The sequence below is a fragment of the Lacerta agilis genome, chromosome 6, assembly GCF_009819535.1.
Source record: "Lacerta agilis isolate rLacAgi1 chromosome 6, rLacAgi1.pri, whole genome shotgun sequence".
Classification (NCBI taxonomy): Eukaryota; Metazoa; Chordata; class Lepidosauria; order Squamata; family Lacertidae; genus Lacerta; species Lacerta agilis.
The window spans coordinates 56,110,783-56,123,295 of record NC_046317.1 but is presented as its reverse complement, the minus strand read 5'-3'; the positions used below and the strand labels follow the sequence as shown (position 1 = coordinate 56,123,295).

Below are 12,513 nucleotides of genomic sequence, written 5' to 3'. Positions count from 1 at the left end.
TTCTGAACTTTTCACAGGGGATCCAGAACACCTCAGGCTTATCCAGAGGTGCCTGTCCTTTAAATAAAAGGCAACAAACTAAAAATTGTGCAGCAAGGAACTGTCTCAGGTATAGGGAACCTGTGACCTTCCCGATGTTGTTGGCCTCTCCCATCGGTCCCAAACAACATGGCCAATAATCTGGATGATCGCATTTATAGTCCAGCAACATCTGGAGGGACAAAGATTTCCCACCCCTGATCTATAGGCTAACCAGAAGCACTTTGACATAATTTGAAAGTGCACAATTATAAAAATGGCCAGTTTCTCCAATTAAATGCAGTGCTATTATATGTAACTCCCCCCCTCCCGTGATTAACAATGTAGTTACTAATAACTTGGCCTCTCATATAAAGACAACAAATAATTCAAGGCTCTGTTGCAAGCAAGGGGTGGAGCAGGACGAGAAGCCATCTTTCTATCCCACCAATCTCCCTCAGCTACCAGACTACTGACTTAGATTGCTTCTTGCTTCTACTACTGACAGATAGCATAATATAAATTGCAGGTCCTTTTCGTGATACGTTACTTTTCTCTCCTCAGATGGCAAGCTTTTGTGTGGCAGTGGTTGTGATGATAACCATGTTGTCCTTGGGAATCTACCTTGGCCCTCTTCCTAAGGTAAAAAATTTACCACTGAGCATGAAGACATGCTTCCAGACTGTGTAGTTCAGACTTATCTTCTGCTGTTGTTACACCACAGGCTTATACTGTCTTAATAGTCATTCCCTTTCCCCAGATAACCCCGGAAATTGTATTTTCTGAGGTGACCTAGGGATCAGAGAATTGCATATACCCAGGGCCGGCACATCCATTAAGGCAAACTAGGCAATTGCCTAGGGTGCCAAAATGGAGGGGGCGCTGGCCAGGCTTGGGCGGGACAGGCGGGAGGGCTAGCAGCAGCCAGGCATGTGGCAGGGCTGACTTCTTATGAGGCTGCACAATTCTGCCACTGAGGCTACATTCCTATGCACACTTTCCTGGGAGCAAGTCCTATTGAAAACAGACTTACTTCTGCTGCTAATTTATTTTGCCTGTGACCTGATTCTAGTAGAAATTGATCTACAAGACAGTTTGGGCCTACTTGGGCAGGCATTGTGTTGGAAAAGGACAACCACTCCATAGTATATTAATGATTTATTTGGCAATGTGCTGCAATATCTGACTTACAGCATACTCTGACCTATCAAGCAAATGTAGCCATTGTGGCAGAAACAGGAATCACACTAGGGAAGCAAAAGTCTGTTATATTCTTGAGGCTTTTTGTTATCTATTTAATGTTGTGTGATCTTTATTGCAGGCTGTGTTGGGAGCCTTGATAGCTGTGAACCTGAAGAATTCTCTCAAGCAATTGACTGATCCTTACTACCTCTGGAAAAAAAGCAAGCTGGACTGTGTGAGTGCCCCTTTTTAAATGGCTTGGGAGAGAAGGGGGGAGTCCGAACCTATTGTTTGGTATGGGTTAAGTCACTCCTTTGTAAATCACCACCAGCAAGAAGCCTAGAGTATTCAATGAGAAGGTGAAACCAGGGGTGATTGGCTTTTGCATTTCCACATGGAATAAAATCCCCTTGGAGTTCCTAATAAAATCTGGATTGCTAAGAATATCAGGCACTTTTCCCCTAAAGAATCTAGCCAGCATAGCTATGGAGATATATTTCAGCCATTTCTCTCAATGATAAACCAGAACAAATATTCCATTAGAACTCCAAGTGCTTAATTCCAAATAAAACAATGCAGGAGTCACCCTTGAATAAGTTGTATTGCATATTTATTCTGATAACAAGATTTCTATTTTCTTGGCATATAATTACATTTTCTTGCTGGAGTTTATGAATACATAGGAATATATTTTAAATGAATGTTTATGAACAGAGCCCAATAAACATAACTTCTGAACTAAACGTTCAAATGGTTAGTGTATGCAATATACAGACCTGAGCTGTCATGACAAAGGCTACAAATGGATGCCACTGCTTATCATGATGGGAATGAACCTTAGACATGTCAACTGCTTCCTCCCTCTATAATGCAACCATTATGGAAGCTTTTGTTTCTGCTTTCTAATTAACTGCCATTTTGCATTACATTTGAGTCCTAAATTTAACTATGATTTAATCTTAACTATGGTTTGTTTGAAAGAAGTCAGCTTCATAACCTGTGCTTTCATAGCATGGTTTATTTTGATGGAAGAGCACAGCCAAAGTCTATTGCTATGATGTGAGCTGCCTTTTAGAGCCTGTTGCCAACATTAATAATACTGGTGGAGGGGAACATATGACTCCCATGCAAAATGACTCAAGTTCAATCTCTGACATGGGAAAGAGACCCTGGAAATCTCTTAACAATTAATACTGGTCTAGTCTAGTTCAACCTAGTACAAAGGAGCTTCCTTTGTTGGTGCGATCCAATATCTATAAATTGTGCCTTGAAACTCTTAGATACAGTAATGGCCCTCCAGGGAAGGAAAGTCCTTCACACACAAAAAAAGAGATAAGGGTTCCAGTCATTAGCTGATGTAAAACTTACTGGCATGAGTACCATGGAAAAAAACAAGTGAGCTTTATAAAGGTTTGGTTGTTGGATATTTTGTTTGAACAAGATTTACAACAGTAAACTAAATTAGTGTAAATTGTGCCAATGTGTGTTCTCCAGAAACTGCTTTATCAGTGAAAAGAATAATCCAAATCGTTCAGTCACAGACATCGACAGTTTTCTTAAAATGCTGTTCAAATAGAAGCCAAGGGAGATATTGCTTTGAAGTTAGGAATATGGAATTACACAACAATGCACTTGAATTCAGTCTTGAAATATGCTGGGCAAAACACCTGACTCAGTGACGCACCTGCACACGTAGTTAGTTTGGAACAGCTTCACAGCCACATACCCTTGAGTAAACCGTATACAAAAAGGAGGGAATATAAATTTTATCAACAAATCATTCCTGTTCAGTAGTAAACCCCATGGAGTTCAATAGGGCTTACTCCCAGGTAAATGTGTACATGCTGAAGCTAGTCTGAGTGCTCAATAAACATATTGGGGTGGGGATGTCAGATCAAATATTCAACTAATATCAACCACTGCAAGATAAGCGTAATCTAGGCTGCATCTTGTTTTTCCTGCCCCAGTATGGCAGAAGAGTCAACAAAGGAAAAGCAGGGGCCTTAAATAGCACCTGAGCAAATAGACCTTAGGAATACAGTCACACAAATAATTGCACTCGATTGGTGCAACTGGTGTAGATCCCACAGAACCAGCAGATACGTGCTGGCAAAAAGTCAACACACAACCACTTCACCAAAAATGCACCAGTTTAAACACTCTCGGAAGAACTGTATGGGAAACTACTGAACCAGATATATAATTGTCCATCTTGGCCCAATGCTTGCTGTAGATACTCCATTATCTTAGCTGAGATCCTCAGTTTTTCCAAACAGAACAAGAGATTTAATAGGCAACAATAAACCAAGTGTCTTAATGGCAATTTGAGTTGAGCAAAGCAAATTTGTCCACATTCACTTGAATGGAAGTGTCTAAGGAGGCAACAACTTAACTCCAGGCTACAATATCCCAGCTTTAGCTTGGCAGATATATTTAAAATCCCAGGCCCATCCACTTCACCCAAGTACTGTATCCACATTCCCTTCCCCATTCCCAGTGCAAGGAAGTGACCGGCTGTGTTTTATGTCTTTCCACAGGTGGTCTGGGTGGTGAGCTTCCTGTCGGCTTTCTTCCTGGGCTTGCCCTTTGGACTCGCTGTGGGAGTGGGTTTTTCCATCCTTGTGGTGGTTTTCCATACCCAGTTGTAAGTATTTTCCTGGTGTGGCCTGTAATAGAAATGCCCAAGGAGGGACATTTTCCATCATTTGGGTCAAAATTTCAAAGGCAGGTGCTACTCCCAGCACGTGGAACATGAAAGTACCAGTCCCTGTTAGTAAACAATGATGTCAGTTTCAGATAACTGCTAGCTAATCTGCCATTCCCATAAATATATTCCAAGGCTGGTATAAATATGAAAGTTATTTACGTCGCGCTTAGAAACACCTGTGGCACGTATCCTCCTTCTCTCAAATCCATTATAGATACAAGGGAACTCCCACGCATTACTCACTAAACTCTCAGTATAAGAGATAAATGTGATGCTGGGCTATGCCGATATTTCTTGCGGTAGCTTGACCCAGAGAGAAAGTCAAGGTGAAACTAGATCATGTAGTTGTGCAGTTAATTTAAAAACAACCACCACCACCAAATAGCTGGTGGGGAGAACTAAAACGGATTGAGAATGTGGCATTGCAGAGGGAATCTTTAACCCATTGTCCCTGCTGGGGTCCTGATTTGAACCACACATATCCCACCTCTATTCATGATGGGAGGAAAGCTCTTGTTGGCATCAGTGAGCATTTTCCTCTCCATGTGAACAGCAGGGTCAATTCCAATTGGGACTAGGGCAGGAACAAATTGTTAAAGGCTTCCCTCCCCAGCCTCCACTCCTTCACAGTCCCAAGTCAACTCCCTCCCATCCCCGTTGGCAGCAGTTGGAGGAAATGCTTTATCTTTAGGGAGCATATTTGGATACAACTGTTTCATCATGGTAGGAAAGGGCTAAAGTACAAGGACCTCTGCTTTTCTTGGTTTCTCTTTTCATACCAATAAGGTGTCCACCAGGTCAGGTCTTTCACCATCTCAGAAAAATAATAAAAATAAATAAATTGCTCTTCAGAAATGCTTCCCACATAGGAACGACCTTGCGTCAGTGTAGACTGCGGAAGATGCTTGCGGGACTCACCTTGTTATCTCCCTTGCCTGCAATGTAGATAGGAATATAGAAGCAGAATGTTGTGGGCCCATGCTCTCCGTTGCCTTTCTGTGGCTGGACAAACAGAGGGCAAGCAACTGACGGACACTATCCCTAGCCACTGCTTGTTTGCTGAAGCCAGATTGGGTAAACTAAGCAAAGAGAAGGCATCTTCAGGAAGGAACCAGCAAACCAGGAGAGCCACTTCCTTGCTTCCTTCTCACTGTCACTGTCTATATGGAGCAGTGTGTGTACAGTGGGCTCTGCAGCTACTTTGAGCAACCTCCACTTGCCTCCTCTACCCCACGCATCCATGTAGGGAGTGCCGAAGAGAAGGCAGCAAAGGCTGAGTCTCCCACTGGACCTTTTCTTCCTTTGCTCTGCTCATGCCTAGCTTGGACAGGCAATCTCTCCTGTAAGGGCTAGGAGGAATCCCCAGACTTTCTTGCCCATATCGGCCTTGCAAATTCGGGCCTCAGAGAACTCCATGCCATGAAGGCAATGTGTGAATCAGCATTTATTTCCCCATCGTAGAACTCTGATCTTGCAAGGGCTCTTGAGGAACCACTTGTAAAGGCACACCCCTTAGTCTCATTCCCCCATTTGCTTTTTCAATGGTCTAGACCAGTGTTTTTCAACCTTTTTTGGGCAAAGGCACACTTGTTTCATGAAAAAAATCACGAGGCACACCACCATTAGAAAATGTTAAAAATTTTAACTCTGTGCCTATATTGACTATATATAAAGTAATTCTCTTGAATAGGAATCAAATAAACACAAAGAAAGTATTTTATAATTACTTTATTATGAAATAGTAAGTAAACAGAAATATGAAAAATTATAAAATACTTTATTCAGTGCACAACCAGGGCCTGTTTGGCTGAACACAAAGCTGATATTCTGGCTGGAATTTTTCCCACGGCACACCAGGCAACATCTCGCGGCACACTAGTGTGCCGCGGAACAGTAGTTGAAAAACACTGGTCTAGACTAGACTGCTCCCTGGTGTGCTACCAATTGTCACCACATGGGGGCACATTCATGACAAAAAAAAATCAACTGTGGAAAACTTAATTGTCTACCATGTTCACAACACAGCAGTTTTCCGCTCTTTTGAACGTTGTGAAACACATCCAGGAAAAAGAAGAAACCCAATTTACTTTTTAATGTATATATGACACAATTGATCCAGAAGACACACTCTTCCTTTCTTCACACCCTCTGTCATCAAGTTAGGATGGTGGTGAAGGAGAATAGCAAATGGGGCCTCACAAACTCTGTTACATATTGCTAGACTAATGAAGCTACTCTGTTTTGTTTAGCAAGATTAGAGCCACTGCTGCGTTTTCAAGAGATTTCCTCCATGGGCCCAGTGAAATGGGGACCATAGATAAATTTATTGATATTTGTGGTGTGTTCAAATACAAAGCTCTACTGGCCTGCCCCTTTTATTTTATTTCCTCCAACTGTGGACATCACTACTTCTAGAGTGATTTTCTCCCCTCCCAACATCTCTCTTATTGGGATGAAGAGTGTAGATTGGTTTCATAATCTCTCTCCTAATTTGGATAGATCTGGTATAATAATAAAAATTATTTATTTATTTATTTATTTATTCCCTGCCCATCTGGCTGGGTTTCCCCAGCCACTCTGGGCAGCTTCCAACCGAATATTAAAAACACAATACAGCATTAAACATTAAAAAACTTCCCTAAACAGGGATGTTTTGGAACATAGCAGTGACAGCCACAGGTAGTTAAAGAGGGAAATTTTTGCCTGGCGCCTAAAGCTATATAATGACTTATAATGAAGTTAAGCACACAATCCTTTCTATTCTATTTTACTTGCATCATTGAACTGTATTAACATGAACTTCAGCGAAACTGCCTTTTCTTTTTTTTTTAAGCCTGCCTATATTTTGACATTTCTTTCCATTTTCCTTCACAGTCGCAATGGTTGTGTCATTGGTCCTGTAGCTGCTACTGATATATACAAAAATCCAAAAGTCTACAACAAGGTAAATGGGTCAGAAAATAACCCTCCGCTTCCTCCTGTTTTTGCCATCAATACACAAGTGAGATGTTTGCTCTCTCATCCGATGGGATTTGCGATTTGCGTCTGAGCATCTATTTGTTGTGCAAATTTAGCTCATAGTATTGATGGCCAGGGGATGTGGGTGGCGCTGTGGGTTAAAGCACAGAGCCTAGGGCTTGCCGATCAGAAGGTTGCTGGTTCGAATCCCCGCGATGGGGTGAGCTCCCGTTGCTCGGTCCCAGCTCCTGCCCACCTAGCAGTTCAAAAGCACGTCAAAGTGCAAGTAGATAAATAGGTACCGCTCCGGCGGGAAGGTAAACGGTGCTTCTGTGCACTGCTCTGGTTCGCCAGAAGTGGCTTAGCCATGCTGCCACATGACCTTGGCTACACTGAAGAGCCAATACTATCTGGGAAGGAACTTAAATTAAATTTTGCAAAGGGTGTAAAGTGTGCAAGATTAGGAAAACAAAAACGTACTCTCTTGCTATGTTCCTTTCCCTAGCAAGAACAGAGATGATGATGATGATGATGATGATGATGATGATGATAATTTATACCCCGCCCATCTGGCTGGGTTAGTGGAAAGTAGTAACTCTTACCAAAGTTGACACCACTTTCAGGAAGCAGACTAGCAAATTGGGGAAAATCCACATGTTAACAGGTGCTACATATTCAGTCCTGCAACAGGGCACATATAGCCTAGGATTCTGCCAGCCAGCTGTTTAGGTGAAAGCTTGTGCTGGATTGAATTGTATCCCTCATCTGAGATGCATTTACCCACCAAAAATGTATACCGTAGATCTGAAGGAGCCACAGTGCAGCCATTACCGCCCACATTTATTTCTCCTTAGACAAGTATAAGAAAAGGGTTCTTTACTCAATCTTCCTTCTTCTTTTAAACATCTCAAAGAACTGCAAGTACAAATTGAACCCTGAGAACTTTTCACTTTCTTTGCAGGTCCAAGAAATTGAAGGAATTAAAATTGTTACCTACTGCTCTCCTCTTTACTTTGCTAATTCAGAGATATTCAGGGAGAAAGTTATTGCCAAGGTAAAAAAATAAAATACAAATCTATTGTGTAGGCGATGATTAACCATTTTTCGCATTTCAGGAGCAGATATTTACCACCTCATGCCAAAACCATTTCTTCATCGTGGTGTACAGTTTTCCTCACTAAGCAACAGCAAATGTCTTGCAAACAAATGTGTATATTGGACCAGTTTAGTTCTCTCACTTACTGGTAGTTCACTGAGAAATGTTGGGAGTAAATAAAAAAATAAAAATTCATACCACTTGGCTTTCTGCACCATCAGTTTTCAGAGCTTTCACTTGCAGGACAGGGTCGTTGAACATGGCGGCCAGTTTGTTACACGTAGGAGTTGAGAACAACCTGGCTTACTGTCTTTTATTTGAACAGACTGGTGTGGATCCCATCAAAGTCTACTTGGCGAGGAAAAAGTATGTGAAGAATCAAGAAAAGGCAAGGGCAACATCAGAGAAAACAAGCAAACTAAAATCTCTCTTCAGGAAAAACAAGGTACCGGTAATTTAGCAATTTTCCTAGTTGTGAGAGATCCTTTCTAGGCGTGATACATGAAGAGGTTAACCTTGTTGGAGCGCCAGAGGGCAGCTTTGTTGGGGATGGGAAGAGAGCCCTACTTACCGGTATTCTGGCCTTTTAAAAAAAGATGTGGATCTGTGTGCTGCAACAGTGGAAAGAGGCTACCAACAACCTAAAAAGAACTGTTGTTGCTGCTAGATTATGGGGTAGCATTTGCTTGCCACTTTGGGGAGAGATTTCACCAAGCCTTCATGGCCACTCCTAAACCTGACAGGGACAGTGGAAGAGCAGTCAGCCTCCATATAATTTTTTTAAAATTAAATAAACTTCTTTTTTAAAAAAAAGTTCACGTAATGATATGGGTAAGTCATTCATCATGTGTGACTTCATAGGCACTATCCAATAGATGCCCGTAACTTTCATGTACCACATTTTGTTCTCCACCCACTACTGCAACTAATGCACTAACTAGGGGGAAGGGAAATAAATTCCTTTCCCAAAAATATTGAAAACAAGTGTAACATTTTTTGTGAGTTGCCTTGGGTCACTGTGGAGAGCAGTTGCTGGTCAGAATAGATAATGCAAAATGTAGTATGGTCAATGGGAGGGATTTAAAACATATTTTTTTTTACCAGAATAGGTAAAGGGGGAAAAAAAACCACATTCCTTTCTTCACCTGGTTGGTGCAAGCCTGGCAGAACTTAGGGAATAGTGATCTCCCCACCACCATCACCACACACACCAACTTCCATACAGTGGCTCTGCCCATAATTTAAATGAAAATGAGATGCATAATTTAAAAATCGCTATTTATCCCAAGTGTCACTGTTTTGAAAACTCTGACCTAATTCCTTGCCAACTGGAAGGACAATATTTTAAAAAAAAAATACACAGCTAATTTGCCACATATGAAACAGGAATTACTTGATTAGCAAGATGTTTGCAAGTTGATTCTGCCACAAACACAGGGTGTATGGAAACAAACCGACCTAACAATGCATGCACCTATAGACCACAGGAAGCTGCAGGTTAGATCAGGGACTGGATAATGGTACTTGCATGCAAATTGTTGTTGTTGTTGTAATATTGGGCCAAACTGGTCCAATAAATGTTGGACCAGACTGGATTTTTTCCTTTTAGTTTTATCATTATAAGGCAAAGAGTATTCATCAGTTATTTGTTGCAAATCCAGTGAAAGCTACTGAATTCTACAGTGAAACATGTGAAGAAAATGTATGAATTGTTGCTAAAATTGGGAATTGTTGGGCCCTTCCTTCCTTTGCCCTTCATGCGCCACTTTTTTGTTTTGTTTTTTAAATAATCTATTACTGTCTTTCTTGGGAATTATTTTGTTTATTTCATAAAATTTATATACCACTTGATTGTAAAAAAACAAAAACCCCAACCAACCAACAACCCTCAAAGCTGTTTACAAAAAGAAGCAGTAGATAAACAACCAACAGCTAGCACTGCTGCTTATGATTAATGCTGAAATCCCTCAGTCTCACCTCATTCAGGAGAGTACTCTGACTCTCAGGAGAGCCTTTTTTAGTATTTCAAGCCAATATTTAAATGATATCATATAAAAGTTTGTATTAATGTATTTGATGGCTGGTTGCTTTTTTTAATGGAATTTTCTGATATTTTGCCAACCACTTCAGATACCAACCATGGTAGAAATGTGGTTTATGTGCATAAGCATGCATGCATGTCGCAGGTTTGATCCTCATATGGGACAGCTGCTAGATAATTCTCAGGGACCCTTCCAACTCTCCAATTCTATGATTCTATGTGTATATAATCAACATATAATATATGAAACAAATATTTTATTTATTTATTTATTAAACTCATTCGTCACGGTTTGTTTGTTTCTTTGCCAATGCAACCCAAAGCAACTCACAATAAATACGATCAACAGCAATGAAAATAAATTAGAATAAATATGAACTTGAATGTGGTACCCCTTCCTTTGCTACAGACTATGTCTCTGCAAGAGCTCCAGAAGGATTTTGGAAGCATGTCTCCGACAGATACCAACAATAACCAGACCTCCGCAAATGGTAAAAGCGTCTCCTACATTAACTTCAACCCATCTGAAAAGCAGGCCAATGCCTCCTGTGAACAGGGAACCATCGCCAGTCATCGCAGCAGCACCTGCAGTGCTATCCCAGAATCGAACATTGACCCCATGACCACAGCACCCCCATTTGTCAACTTCCACACAATTATATTGGATATGAGTGGCGTTTGCTTTGTGGACCTGATGGGCACGAAAGCTTTGGGAAAGGTCAGTTTTCCTCTTGGTTCCACGGTCCAGTTTATTCCTGTGACGCTGTATTGCCTACTGAATTTGTTCTCTTTAAAACTTCCCATTGAGCTCTGTTAAGGAGTTTTAATAACAAGAGCTGCAATAGTCTTATTTTTAAGAAAAGGTGGCAGGCACAATGTTGGTAGCGTTAGGCTCGTTTCAGCCAGTTGTTAACGCTGACAGATAAGCAATCAGAATGAGATGCTGAATCCAAGGAACACAGGTCAGTTCCCAGAAACAGATTGTGACCCTTGCACTCTTCCTACAGATCTCCTTCTGCTGCGCTACTCAAAGCTCAGCCATTGTTTACTGAGCCTGAACACTTGGTGCTTCCCATTGCTGTTCCAGGGTTACACATTGCATTACTATCACCTGAGCAAAGCACTTTTGAAAATGCAGTGCTACATATTGTTTGGTGTGTCCCCTCCCATGACACTGGAAGTGTCATTATGCTAATGTACCATGTCTTGAATTTGTAGTGCATCCTAAATTCATGGACTCTCAGATTTTGTGTTGCAAAAGCTAATAATGTACTCTCTCCCCCCCCCCCCCCACTCCCGGTCTCCTCATATAGCTGTGCACCAACTATCAGAGGATTGGGATTCAAGTATTTCTGGCAAATGTACAAGGTAGGTCTATTGCTTTGTACCATATTTCCCTCTATCTTCCATTTTAAGGGCCTTGAAAATGGGTAGAATAACTGCTAGAAGCAAATGAATACATTGCATGTGAAACACATTACCATCTTCATATTAATTGCAAAAATCTAGGTACTGTACAAATCTACAAGTGCTGTTCTGTAGTGTAGCGTGGGGACTAAGTAGGTACTGTATTTAATAACGCAGCAATAACACAAATCAAGTTCAAACATCACTGAGCAACGCCCTTCGACTTTTTATATACAGGTATATGGAAAGTAGCCTCGGAGGCTGCCAGGCTATTTGTCACTTCAAAAAATTGCTTTCACCAATCTGCTTTTCTTGCTGTGGGTGAAAAGATACTCGTACACCCCATCTCCCCCATGGTTGGCAAAACAGCTGGAGGGGTGGTTATAAAAAGACATATGGCCGTAAGTGGAAGGGTTAAACAGGCTCTACAAATCAGGGGAAGAATCACACAACTGAAACTGATTGTTGCATGTAGTTTCTGTCCCTCTAGTAGTATTAAATATCCAATGTGAATTGGTTTTGTATCAGTTTCCTGGTGTAAACTCCTTGTTCCATTGTGGCTGCTTTAGCCAGCTAAAGGGTTCAGGGCATGACAATTCATAACAAGGCCTATTTGTAGCCAGCAGAAAAGACACACAATGCTTTAAAATAAATAAATCACACAACAGCATATGAAGAGGCAGGTATAAGACTTAGATGATTAAGGGGTTGGTGTTTTATTCTGCTTCACTGCATTAATTTTAGATTCAGGGTTGTGTGTTTCTGAAATCATTAGACATTGCTAATGGTTGTAAATGTGTGACTTTACTTAACCATAAGAGGTACGATTATACCTCAGATTTCTTGAACTTGATTGTTCTTGGAAATACCATGCAATTGATATGCCAAAGCAGCTTAAAGCTGGAAGAAAGCTGGAAAGACAGAGGAGGGATGGGAGTTCTACTGAGGCAAAAGTATAGGGTATTTTTTTCATGATTGCAATTCAACCCACATTTTAACTACCGGTAAATAAACATATGAAATCATGTGGGCTTCTGCCTCCAGTGGAATAGGGGTGTCTCACAACCCTAAAACAGCCTTGTTATCCCACAAAGATTCAAGAAT

At 41.1% G+C, this 12,513-nt stretch overlaps 1 protein-coding gene across 1 annotated transcript in view; it reads left to right on the top strand.

Annotated features, from left to right (window-relative positions):
• SLC26A9 (solute carrier family 26 member 9) overlaps nt 1–12,513 on the top strand; it is a 33,982-nt gene that overhangs the window by 16,476 nt on the left and 4,993 nt on the right. The window contains exons 10-17 of the mRNA XM_033152858.1: nt 583–660; nt 1,340–1,435; nt 3,738–3,844; nt 6,782–6,851; nt 7,827–7,919; nt 8,287–8,406; nt 10,412–10,720; nt 11,316–11,370. Coding sequence (XP_033008749.1) covers nt 583–660; nt 1,340–1,435; nt 3,738–3,844; nt 6,782–6,851; nt 7,827–7,919; nt 8,287–8,406; nt 10,412–10,720; nt 11,316–11,370 — 928 coding nt within the window. The remainder of the gene's footprint in view (nt 1–582; nt 661–1,339; nt 1,436–3,737; nt 3,845–6,781; nt 6,852–7,826; nt 7,920–8,286; nt 8,407–10,411; nt 10,721–11,315; nt 11,371–12,513) is intronic.